Consider the following 12,958-nt stretch of genomic DNA (forward strand, 5'->3'; position numbering starts at 1 on the left):
TTGACCAAACTGGGGGGATTAAAACTCAATGCATTTAAAAGTGATTCAACAACTGTTTTCAAGTTTCTCTGATCAAGTGATATTTTTTTAAAACAATGTAAAAAGTTATAAAGAAAAAAAGAAGAATCATAAATAATTGTAGTGATTTTTACATTACGTTGACTTTGTTTTTCACAAAATTAAATGCATTTAAAATGTACTTAATCTGAAGATTTTTGTAAACATATAATTCATGTGCAATACGATATTCAGGTCCAACGTTATATTTCATTCGCTAAAAAGTAACTTGGATCTTTTCATCACAGCGTCCATCTATTCTAGCCCAGCGAGATGATCTTGCCTCTGATCAAGCCCCAGCCTGAACTTGCACGTGCTCCGTTTAATGTCGTCATTTCCTTGAAAAACACGGCAAAACCGGAAGTTTTCATTTAGGGAAAGTTCTGAGATGTCTGTTGTATTTCAGATTGCATAATTTTATAATATTCCGACAACATATTCTAAGGTTTATTGCTGATGCTGAATGAGTCGTATCAACAGATACTGAAGATTCATACCCCATACGGAGAACACTCGGATCGAGAGTGGTAAGATTATTCCCAAAAGAAACACTTCGGCTACGATGATAGCTAGCGAACTATTGTTTCCTTTGTAGCTAGCTCCAATGTTAGCCAGGGTTGCGTTTTAAAAACTGTATACAAATAACGTTAGCTAGCTACGTTAATCGGTGCACTGCAATATATCCAACATAGCTGGGTAAAACACTTTTTATGCGTTTTTCTGTCGTTATATGATAAACTATTTTCTGAACGCTTTGTCATAATATTATCAGGTATATCGTTTATGTCATTCGTCACTTAGTTAGCTAACAGAATGTTACCATCAGTTATAACTATCGTTGCTGTTTCTCATTTAGTTAAGGTGCGGTTCTTTAGACTGCATTTAGTTCGATCAGTTATTTTGTTTTCCACCTGCGTACTTCCATGTACACGTAAAATAATCTTGTTATAATAATCTTCACAGATACATAATGGAGGGTTCAAAATCCTCCAGCACCACCATGCAGGTGAGCTTCGTCTGTCAACGCTGCAGCCAGCCCCTCAAACTGGACACCTCCTTTAACGTGCTGGACCGCGTCACAATCCAGGAACTCATTGGTAAAGAATCGGCGCCGTGCTTGGCTCTCTCAAACACTGGACACTGTAAAGAATCGGCGCCGTGCTTGGCTCTGTCTAACACTGGACACTCTAACCTAAAATCCTTACCTAGAATTCGATGCAGGGGGAAATGTATTATGACTAAGTGAAAAAATACAATAATTGTTGAATAATGTTGATTATTGTCATAATCATTGTTTTTAGATAAATGTAATTATTATAATACTTGCTGCCTGGCAGTGCACTTGTAGAATATGTGAATACTTACTTTAGAGCCAAATTATCGTAATGTTGTGGGCAGTTTTCTGATAGCACACAGTCTAATGCATGCTACCATGGTGGCAGACTTTAGCAGGCTTGTGAAATGACCCTTGTTGAGTGACTGTTCCTCTCCTTCCATCAGCTCCACTAGTGACGGTGACACCAAGCAAACAGACAGAGAGCAACGAGGGCGAGAACGCTCCTGAGGTAACTGTGGGGGCGGCACGCAGAGAATGGAAGTCCTCGTGTTTCGTTTCTTATCAAACCCTGACATTCTACCGTCACACATTGAAATCCACACACCAACACCACCTATCAACCTCTCACATTCTGTTGTCGCTTATCGCGGTTATAGAATGAAGGATCTCTGCCCAGCGCTCTCTGTCTGAGAAGAGCAGAGTCAGACAGGCTGGAGCCTCTCGGCGCAGGGAGGAGAATCTGATAAGATGCATCATGAAGGCAGTATCTGACTTATATGACACACTTTTCTGTTCTTCAAGGAAACCTTTGTGGAAAACAAGCAAGATGGCGTGGCAAGAAAGTACATCCCACCAGCGCGGTGAGTTAGGTCTTAGTTTCCATCCGCACACCTTCTTGGTCTCCAATGCAGAGACAGATATTAATTTTGGTTCAATGATAAATGGATTGCAAATTCTTCTGGACAGTTTTTTCTATTCACTGAGCGCATTATATCTGCTGAATTAATGAAATACAGCAAAGCTGTACTAATCCCTTTTTTGAATTAACTGATCATCAAAACAAAATGGTATACATTACATAAAATTTTATAATTTTAGAAAATCTGACCTTGTGTCTTATGATGAGCTGCATTTTTGATGAATCGCAAGGTCATTTGGACTGTATTGTTTCAAATAACTGAATGGGGTGTGATGGGGCAGAAGTCCTGATTGAACCACTCCTGAAAAGAAAGTGGCTCTGCTAACTGTGTTGGCTGTAGTATAGTACATGACTAGGACCCGGAAGGTTGGTTGTTCAAGCCCTGATGCGATCTGCACAGCTGTTGGGCCCTTGAGTTAACCCCACGTCCCCTGCTTAGTCTTAATCCACTGTACGTCGCTCTGGATAAGAGCGTCAGTTAAATGACTGTAATGTAATGCCTGCACCCTCCCGCACGCCCGACATCCGTTCGAACCGGCCTCGTTCTCCGCCCTGCAGAATGATGTCCACAGAGAGCGCCAACAGCTTCACTCTAATTGGGGAGGCGTCGGACGGGGGCACCATGGAGAACCTCAGCCGCAGGCTGAAGGTGAGGGCACCTCCCGTTGTTTTTTGGGTTAATTTCACCCAGTCTGGAAACCCATCAGCCGTGCTCATCTCCTTCCTCCCGCCCCAGGTGACCAGCGACCTGTTCGACATTATGTCGGGGCAGACGGACGTGGACCACCCCCTGTGTGAGGAGTGCACAGACACCCTCCTGGACCACCTGGACACGCAGCTCAACATCACAGAGAATGAGTGCCTCAACTACAAGTGAGTGTCTCCATCAGCATGCCTCTTAACACTTTCAGTCCCAAGCCTGATATGTGTGGCTCCACCCAAATCCCGAGGGGTTTCGGCTTTGGTTGAGAAAACATGTCAATCTCTGCGTAGCCATGATAAGATCCGTGTAGCTGGATCTTGTGCAAGGCCCTTAACCCGACATTGCTCCAGGGGTGGATTGGCCCCTGCTTAGCCTAATCAGCCATTGTTTTGGATGAAGGCTACAGTCTAATAGCTGTAATGTCTGCAGGAACTGCCTGGAGCTGCTGTCCCACCTGCAGGAGGAGGAGGAGGACACCCTGCTGGCGGAGCTGCAGCAGCTGAAAGAGGAGGAGGAGTCGCTCATCCAGGAGCTGGAGGCCATTGAGGGCCAGCGGGAAGCCGTCGCCAACGACTTGGCGCAGGGCCGCAGCCACACCCAGCAGCTGGACACCGAGGAGCTACAGTGAGTGGGGAGTGGAGAGTGGGGAATCAGTGAAGGTGCAGTGAGTGGGGAGTGGGGTGTTTGGGGAGCTTCAGTGAGTGTACACTCGCTGAACACTTTATTAGGTAGACCTGTACACCGTTAATGCAAATATTTAATCAGCCAATCATGTGGCAGCAACTAAATGCACAAAAGCATGCAGCTGAAAAAAAAAAAGCATGCAGGTTCAGCTGAAAGACGTGTTATTGTTGGGGCTACATCGCCCAGTGTGTCATGTAACACACAACGGCCGATGTGGCTCAGTGTACCCATCTTAAGCCTTGTTGCCCAGGTACCAGAAGGAGTACAGCGAGTTCAAGAGGCAGCAGCTGGAGCTGGATGACGAGCTGAAGAGCGTGGACAACCAGATGCGCTACTGCCAGATCCAGCTGGACCGGCTGAAGAAGACCAACGTCTTCAACGCCACCTTCCACATCTGGTATGCACACAGCCCTTTGAGAGAAAAGGGCGGTTTATTGTCCAGCGGCATTTCCTTTATACTCTGGCCGACTCAAATGTGTTTGTACACTCGGTGACCCCTTTATTAGGTAGACCTGTATACCAGCATTCAAATATTTAATCAGCCAATCCTGTGGCAGCAACTAAATGCATAAAAGCATGCAGATGTGGTCAAGATTTTCAGCTGTTTATCAGACCAATTATCAGAATGGGGAAGAAATGTGATCTAAGTGATTTGACCGTGGAATGATTGTTGGTGGCAGACAGGGTGGTTTGAGTATCTCAGACACTGCCGATCTCCTGTGATTTTCACGCACAACAGTCTCTAGAGTTTGCAGAGAATCGTGTGAAAAACAAAAAATATCCAGTGAGCAGCAGTTCTGCGGGCAGAAAAGCATTGTTAATGAAAGAGGTCAGAGGAGAAGGGCCAGACTGGTCAAAGCTGACAGGAAGGTGACAGTAACTCAAATAACCACACACCAACAGTGGTATGCAGAAGAGCATCTCTGAACACACAACGCTTCAAAACCTCTATAAGTGGATAATACCTAATAAAGTGCTCACTGAGTGTGTGTATATGTTATAGTCGCTGGACGATAAACTGGCCTAAGCTGTAGTGGAGCTTTTTCCTGAGCCCCTCTGTCTGGGCCGCAGGCACAGCGGCCAGTTCGGGACCATAAACAACTTCCGCCTGGGGCGGCTTCCCAGCGTGCCGGTGGAGTGGAACGAGATCAACGCCGCCTGGGGCCAGACTGTGCTGCTGCTGCACGCCCTGGCTAACAAGATGGGCCTGCGCTTCCAGAGGTCAGGAGGGCGAACAGCCACAGTGTATTCACAAACAACACATCATATTATTATTATTATTATTATTATTATTAATAATCATTTGCTATTATGCTGACGCTTTAGCTAAGGTGACTTACAGTTGATTAGACTAAGCTGGGGACAATCCCTCCTGGAGCAATGCGGGGGCCTTGCTCAAGGGCCCAACTGCTGTGGGGTTTTATCGTGGCTACACAGGGGATTGAACCACCAAGCTCGATTCTTCCGGGTTCCAGTCATGTATCCTTAGCCACTAGGCTACAGGCTGCCCCATCTTAGCGAAGTGATGTCTTCAACTGTATGGGATGCTAGGAAACACTTAAGTGTGTCTTCTCCTGGTTATAACCTCTCTGCAGGTACCGGCTGGTCCCCTACGGAAACCACTCCTACCTGGAGTCTCTGTCAGACAAGTCCAAGGTAAGATGCGAACGGACATTCTAACGGGGGTTTTGTAGAGTAGCGGCATGCTAAGGCTAAAAAGAGAAGCCTAAAGCCATACTTCATACTTCATCACATACCCTTACGACAAGTATCCTATGATGAAAAAGAAAAGTGTTGCACTACAGATTTTCTCAGTGTCACGCACCTGTAGAATGTTTGATCGCGGAACTTTGTTGCGCAGTGTTTATTGGACAGCCAGACGGAACACGGATGGACTACGCCAGGCTATGCTGTGTTTTCAGAAATGTAAACCTCAGCTGTTTGGGATCTTGTTAGCATAAAGACAACAGAACCCTCATCGCAGACCTTCGCTGAAGTATAAATGCAAAACGCTACACAGTATAAATCAGGCTTTGTAATGTCAGTGGTGGAACCTAGTGTATATGCAGCCTGACGGGGGTAGAAGCTAACTGAGGTGACTGAAACTGAGGCCAGCTAAAGCAGGTCACTTCCTGTCTCACTCCTCTTCTTATCTGGATGTGAAGGAGCTGCCCTTGTATTGCTCTGGAGGCCTGCGTTTCTTCTGGGACAATAAGTTTGACCACGCCATGGTGGCCTTCCTGGACTGCGTGCAGCAGTTCAAGGAGGAGGTGGAGAAAGGCGACACCGGCTTCTGCTTGCCCTACAGGTCAGTGGGGGAGGAGGGGGAGGCACATTACTGCAGAGCTGGGGTTTTAATGTATTTTTAACCAAGGACTAGCTTTTCTGATTTTAGTATTACTTTTGCAATTCAAATTTAATTTGTGCCAGTGCAATGTTGGAATTTTGGAGTCGGTTGACTTTGATGGCAAAAAGTCTTAAGGTAATAAAATCTGCATATGGCTGTATGTTACTATTATTTAACATGATTTCCAATTCCAATTAAACTATTATACCTTTCAATTAAAAAATATGTTCTTTAAATGATTTTCTGAATTATCTCTAATCTGAAATGAGATCAAATTTCCCCACACACAAATTCAGTCAGTCACCTGTGTTCAATTCCATTTCAATTCAGTGAATTTCAAATCTGAGGTATCCTCATTTCCATGCTTTGATTTATTTAGCAAAAAAAAAAATCAGTCATCTAAGTGTCTTGGTAAGTTGTTTGTATAGTTTGTATTAAGAGTATTATCTTCACATACAGAAATCATCAAACTAAGAAATGTTGCATTGTCCAAACTGGAAAACACTTGACCTGGAAAATATAAATTCCAAGTATGGCAGTTCCAGTTTAAAATGTTTAAATGCCAAATCAGTTCCTATTCCAAAGTCTGAGACATTCAGATTCACTTCTGATTCAAATTCAAATCTGGATTCCAGTTCATGAATTGGCACTACAAAAAATTTGAATTGGAACTTCCAATTTCCAGCCTTCTTAAGATTTGAAATTGAATTCTCCCTATTAATCCCAATTTGACTTGAACTCACCCCAACCCCACAATTTATATTATCTTCTTGGCTGTTAGTCAGATGCAGGATGGAGCTTGTATAACTGGTGATCTGAGGTAGAGTATTGGAGGAAAACCCTGTACACTGTGATTACCTGTATTGTAAGCTCTTTTGAACGTGGCCCTGCAGGATGGACGTGGAGAAGGGGAAGATCGAGGACACGGGGGGCAGTGGCGGGTCCTACTCCATCAAAACCCAGTTCAACTCGGAGGAGCAGTGGACCAAGGCTCTCAAGTTCATGCTCACCAACCTCAAGTGGGGCCTGGCCTGGGTCTCCTCCCAGTTCTACAACAAATGAAGGCCAAAGAAGGCCCATCTTGATGAAAGCCCCCTCATTACAGTTATTTTACAGTTATAAAAACTATTCAAATAAAAATATGCTTCATACTTCACCGTCCCTTTGAGAAGGGTCGTCTGATGAAACCAAGATGGAGGCGCATCCTGTTAGTCCTCGGGAGTGCTGCCATGTGCCTCTGTCATTCATTCAAATATTTTGTGAGCTTTTTGATCAGTTGTTACAGATACTATATGCATAATAATATATTTTATGCCCCCCCCCCCCCCCCTTAATTTTCTTTAATGTTATTGTCATGCACTGCAAAAACCAAGAAATAAGTAAATCTCCAAAACACCACACCACAACAAGTATTTTAGTCTTGCATTTAGACTTATCTTATTATTTATTTTTTTGCTAAATTAGAAGACTGTCTCATTTCAAGATTTGTCAGTGGGGTAAGAAAATTCCACTTGTCAAGCAAACAACTTCAACAAGTTAATATTTTCTACTTGAGAATAAAATAACATCTCGTGTTATTATAAGATTAAAACACTTAGTCAAACTGCACTGATAATATGACTTGACACCATCTGAACGGCAGAAAAGGTTTGTGGTTGAGACGAATGTTTAAAATTATGGCGTAATAAAATTATACTGATAATACACTAATATTATAAATTATGTATGTGTTAAGAAGACTGTTTTCACAGTTAACCCGGTGAGCTGAGTGTGAGATGCGGGTACCATTTTATCGAGAGAAAGGACTTGTTTAAACAAGCTGTTCTTCCAGCAGCAGTTTTTTTGCCAAGTTATTTCACTGTATTCCTTCCCTTTGTCTACAGTCGGTGGACTGACTGGCTTGCAGACGTCTGTAGCTGGCTGAAGTTGGTTGGGTTTTGAGTTGGGAAAATGAAATTATTCTGAACGGATGCAAAGGATTTAAGTCTCAATTTCAGCCAGCTAATGAACAAGCAAACTTGTGTGCAATGTTGCATTTTGCAGCAGTGTAAATTAAACAATAGCATTTAAGATCTTATGGTTATTTATGCACATTTTACATTGTTGTTTGTATTATTGTATTGGGTTTGCAACAAGCTAGCTAGTTGCAGAACATAGTTTTCATCATACAAAATTTTACAAAATAAAATGTACTATCTGTGCAGGATTGCAATAAAATGTGTGAAAGGTAATTTCCGGGTAGTTTTCATTGTTCACAGAATGCTTTACTGTATGTGGATGTTATTTAGCGTACTGTTTGTGCTTATCCCCTTGAGTATCACCCCTTTTCTGAACACAAGCTTGGAAATGACATACCAAAAATGAAATGCTTTCTATTCTTGAACCCTTTTAACTACAGGCATAATCCTGGACTCTTCTGAAAAGTAACCCTTTATGGCTAGTTTTCCAAGAGTCAGACTTACTTTTAAGTATTGCTAAAACAAAATTGCGGAAGAAGATTTTTTTCTCACTGAAAAGATTTTCGGTTTTTGAGTGAATACAGATTATAGATTAACACATTGGAGCCACAGCCACAATACTGGACAAATCACCAAAAATGTGCATTTTTTCTTAGATTTCTAAGCAGTTTTACAAAAAGGACATTGGAGACTCCACAAGGACATGTGGAAAATACATGAGCAAAAAGTATTCGCACCCCCACCTCTCCCTCTCAACCTCCCTTTCCTTTTGCTCGCCTCAGACAGCAACAGGTTGAGAAGATCGTAAAAAGTGAAAACAATAATGACATTTTGAATACAAATATATTCATTGAGGCCATTTGATTGAAGTTTTTGTCAAATGCCCAACCTCCGTCAACAAAGTCAAGCACATTCCACAATTACACATGCTATTATTCAAAAGCAGGCTGCTTCTGTATGCATACTGAATAATAATGAAATATTTTGAGAATGTATTTACATGCTCACCAATATAAAATTTGGTCACGTGACTGAAAATACCCTCTATTGTGGAGTCAAGGGTGTTTTCATTGTCTTCTTCAGAAATATTCACCCACCCCAAGGAAGTCCTCTATTTAGACATAGCATCGCAAAATAATTTTTTGTTGTCAAACTTTTTTGGCATAAAATCTCAAATGTTTTGCCAAATCGTAGCATTCCGTTACGGAGGTGAAAGACTTCTGTTGTTTTATGCAAGTGGAACAAACTATACACTGTTGGAAATGTAATGTCATTAGCTAAAATGTTTCTTAGTCGGCACTTCAACACCATACCAGTAGCTTGCTGTATGATGAGCACAAATCATACAATTGTTGTTTGCTCACGAATGGGGGGGGGGGGGGGGGGGCATCTATACTTAGCAACTGCATAACAGTTACTGGTCTGAGAACCTTGTACATGAGCTCGCTGTGTTTCAGAGAGCCTATACAAAATGACAAAAAGCTCAGTAAAGCATTGAAAAGTATTTGAATCTAAAACGATTCACTATTTCACGTATTTGTCGTTTTGTATAGGCTCTCTGAAACACAGCGAGCTCATGTACAAGGTTCTCAGACCAGTAACTGGGAAAAAAAACTTCTTTCACTACAGAAATAAACAGTGCAACAACACGTTCAATTCCGTAGTGAAAGCAGTTTTTTTTCCTTGTGATTGGCTTGAGGACGTGAGAAGGAATCTCACAACAAGATCTAAAGCTGAAATGGTTGAGCCCCCGAACAGCTCGTCGGGTTTGGGGTTAGCTGTGCTTGTACTATGAGCGAGAGGGGCCAGAACACTAGGTTAAAGCATGTCTACACCATAAATAATTCTGCTCTTTTTGTCTACATGTGTATGTAATTGCTTTGCCCCTTCCTCTATGTGACCCCCGTAGAACTGAGATGAAGAAAGTGTGAGTGAAGAATGCAGGATGGGCTCCTGCCATTTGTCTTCTAGCGGTGGCAGTTGTAGAGGGAAAGGTAAGGCTATATGTGTGGGCAAGGTATCAAGAGGGTTTTTATTGTATTAAGTATTGTTTCCTTGAACACAATATCAGATTTTCTCCAGTAAACAAAAATGAACAAAAACATTTTTGAAGTAAAAGTGGATACTTGTTTTTTATAAAGCCAACATTCTTTATTCATTTTGTATGAAAATAACAAAATTGTTCGGAACACAATTACAGGTGCATGTTTGAAATCGACTTCACAGAGATTCAAATGTACAAATGACCCCTGTAGCTGCTATTATTTCTTCCCTCCTCTACCTTCTGCTTGACAGTACCTTGAGGAAGCTCCCTGCACACAAGAGAAGTGCACTTAATGGATTTGGTCACATAGTCTGCTTTGATTTCCTCAGCCTTGTTAATGTCCTACTCTTGTCCGACTATAAGTCTTGTAGCAGTGCACAAAAGCATCCCTGTACTTACCCACCATGATTCTGGCTTTTACAACTGCTCTCTTGAGTAATAAACATGACCTCCACCAGGGGGCAGGCCTGAGATTCACAACTTGTTTTTCTCCTCAGCGCTGGCTTCTCTCAGCCTCTCCCCTCTCACTTCCCCTTATTCATTTCTTTTTCTCTATTTCTCAACTTGCCCTCATTTTATCCCTCTCTCCCTCCCCCCTTTCCTGCCTCTCCTCCTCCTGCTTATTGGTTGCAGACCTGACGGTGAACTCTTCTCAAAACATTACGCTGCTGGTCGTCCCCCTCCAAAATTCCACACTCCTCGTCAAGCCGCCAGAAAAAGCATCAGTAAAAATGTCATACTCAACCGTGAAAAACCACCAAATCTCCGAAAATTCCATAGCACTGGAACTGCAATTCATTCCCAAAATGGAATTGAATAGAAAAAGAATGGGTTGTTGGCATTTGCGCATTACCTACAGTACTTCAGACCAGATGACCTAAATGAGTCACAAGAGATTTTCAGCATAAATTGTGACTGCTTACGGCAAATGACGCATTCAGTCAAATATCCTATCCTTTTTCTATGATAAGCAAGAAAGACACTTGAAGATGAACTGGTTAACAATTTGGAGGTTTTATAGTTTTTAAATTTAGAAAGTAATTACTTTCATTTTGTGCCTGTCTGGCTATCCAAACTGAGATTATCAAACCAGACCTTATTATTTCCCGAGAGCAGCAAAAACATATTCCTCCTGTTTCCCCAGCCTATAGTGTCAAACAGTCTGTCAATAAACAGAATTCAATCTAGTCTCCAAAAACTTCTTGTCACAAGAGCAACTACTGTTGACATTTATGATGTAATATACTTATTATAATGTAGCAATGTAATATTCTTCTTCAGAATGCTATTTTCACTCTGAATTCATACTACATGTATGCTTAATTTAAACTCAGGTCTTCCTTATCTCCAGCAAGGTGACTATGAGAAATATGAGAATCAGGTTCAGGCTTATTAAGTACTGCACCGGAATCAGAGAAGACCATTTAACTGAACCTTTCACTCTGACAAACTGCACCAGATTATGACACTGTTGACCAGTTGTACAAAACCGCACATATAGGCCAAATACAATAAATGATGCTCCATGGGGAGAAACAAAAATGTACCATAGTTTTCATGATTATTCACAGTGGAGAGCTAAAATGTACATTAAAAGTAATGCAAAACACTGTTCATTCAGCGTCAAAAGACCCAAGAAGAAATACAAATCTAAAAGACATTAAAGAAGAAAAAAACTGGGTCCATCAGTTTCCACAACCTCTTCCGAGCTGGACAGCAAAGCATGAACCTCTGGTTCTCTGATTCTGCGTTGATATTGATGAGATGTACCTACAGTGCATAAATATTTGGACAGAGGTACAATTTCTTGTTCTTTTGGGTCTGTACTCTAGCACATTGCATTTGAAATGAAACAATGGATATGAGGATAAAGACTGTCACCTTTACATCCATATCAGGTGAGCCATGTAGGATTTGCTTCCCTTTTTATACATAGTCCCTCCATTTTAGGTGAACAAAAGTAATCGGGACAGTTGGCTTCTCAGCTGTTTCTGATTCCTCAGGTGTATTCAATCACATCCTTATTGGAGGTTTAAGAAAGCTTTCAGCATCTAATCTTGATTCTTGGTGTTTGATTGCCTTTGGAGTCTGTTTTTGCCGTTTGTCAACATGAGGACCAGAGTTATGCAAATGACAGTCAAGAAAGCCATTATGAGGTTGAGAAATGAAAGAAAAAAAAACCAGCTAGAAACATAGGCCATAGATTAGGCTAACCAAAACAAACTAGTTGGAACATCATTAAGAATAAAGAGAGCACTAGTGTATGTTTGGGACTGTTGTCTTGATGTGGGATGAAGCACCGTCTAATGGGGTTTGAGGCATTTGATTGAACTCGAGCAGATAAAATGCTTCACTACACTTCAGAATTAATTCTACACCACCATGTTTCTCTGATAAGAGGTTTGGTTTGGTTCTTGGGCAATTCCTTATAGCCCCCACACTTTGCTCTTGTATCTCTCTGATACATGTCAATCTTGATCTCATCTGTCCACAAGACCTTTTTTCTGAACTCCACAGGCTCTTTTAGGTACTACTTAGCAAACTGCATCTTGGTCATCCTGTTTTTGTAGCGAACTAGTTGTTTGCATCTGGCAGTGTAGCCTTTATAGATCTGTTTGTGAAGTCTTCTGTGGAGAGTAGTCACTGCCACACTGGCTCCTGACGAGTGTTTCTGATCTGTCAGACAGGTGTTTGGGGGGTTTTTCTTCGATTCTTTGATCATCAACTGGCTTCCAAAAGGCCTTCCATGGCCTACCAGCCCCTCTGTAAATACTGAGCTCACCAGTGCTCTCTTTCTTCTTAAAGATGTTCCGAACAGTTTATAACAGTATTTTTCTTACGGATCAGTCTAATAATGGCTTCTTGACTGTAATTAGCACAACTATGGTCTACATGTTAACAAACACCAGTCCAAAGGCAATAAAAAGCCTAGAACCAAGAATAGATACTCTCAACGCTTTCTTATACCCACACTAAGGAAATGACTGAATAATCAAATAATAATATAGGTGAGTGTTTGCACTTCAACCTCATATTCATCAGTAGTTGATAGTAATAATCCAATCCAATGTGCTGGAGTAAATTTTGTTGTAGGTCGCTCTAGATAAGAGTGTCTGCCAAATGCCTGTGATGTAATGTAATATGGAGCCAAAAGGACAGAAATTACGCCATTGTCCAAATACTTACAAA

At 41.7% G+C, this 12,958-nt stretch overlaps 1 protein-coding gene across 1 annotated transcript; it reads left to right on the forward strand.

Annotated features, from left to right (window-relative positions):
* Window positions 1–413: 413 nt before the first annotated feature.
* On the forward strand, window positions 414–7,998 carry becn1 (beclin 1, autophagy related). Its single transcript, XM_061231093.1, has 12 exons — window positions 414–584; window positions 1,021–1,154; window positions 1,558–1,622; window positions 1,916–1,974; window positions 2,592–2,682; window positions 2,770–2,906; window positions 3,166–3,360; window positions 3,671–3,817; window positions 4,492–4,641; window positions 5,016–5,076; window positions 5,586–5,728; window positions 6,661–7,998. The coding sequence occupies exons 2-12, from the start codon at window positions 1,028–1,030 to the stop codon at window positions 6,827–6,829; spliced, it is 1,344 nt and encodes a 447-aa protein (XP_061087077.1). The 5' UTR covers window positions 414–584; window positions 1,021–1,027; the 3' UTR covers window positions 6,830–7,998.
* The last annotated feature ends 4,960 nt before the right edge of the window (window positions 7,999–12,958 follow it).

The sequence above is a fragment of the Conger conger genome, chromosome 2 (genome assembly GCF_963514075.1).
Source record: "Conger conger chromosome 2, fConCon1.1, whole genome shotgun sequence".
NCBI lineage: Eukaryota > Metazoa > Chordata > Actinopteri > Anguilliformes > Congridae > Conger > Conger conger.

Bases quoted from the DNA above. Each gene is read 5' to 3' on its own strand.
- becn1 (XM_061231093.1), top strand. From the start codon at position 1,028: ATGGAGGGTTCAAAATCCTCCAGCACCACCATGCAGGTGAGCTTCGTC. The intron at 1,155-1,557 runs GTAAAGAATCGG...TCCTTCCATCAG, and splicing joins CACAATCCAGGAACTCATTG to CTCCACTAGTGACGGTGACA. The intron at 3,361-3,670 runs GTGAGTGGGGAG...CTTGTTGCCCAG, and splicing joins CTGGACACCGAGGAGCTACA to GTACCAGAAGGAGTACAGCG.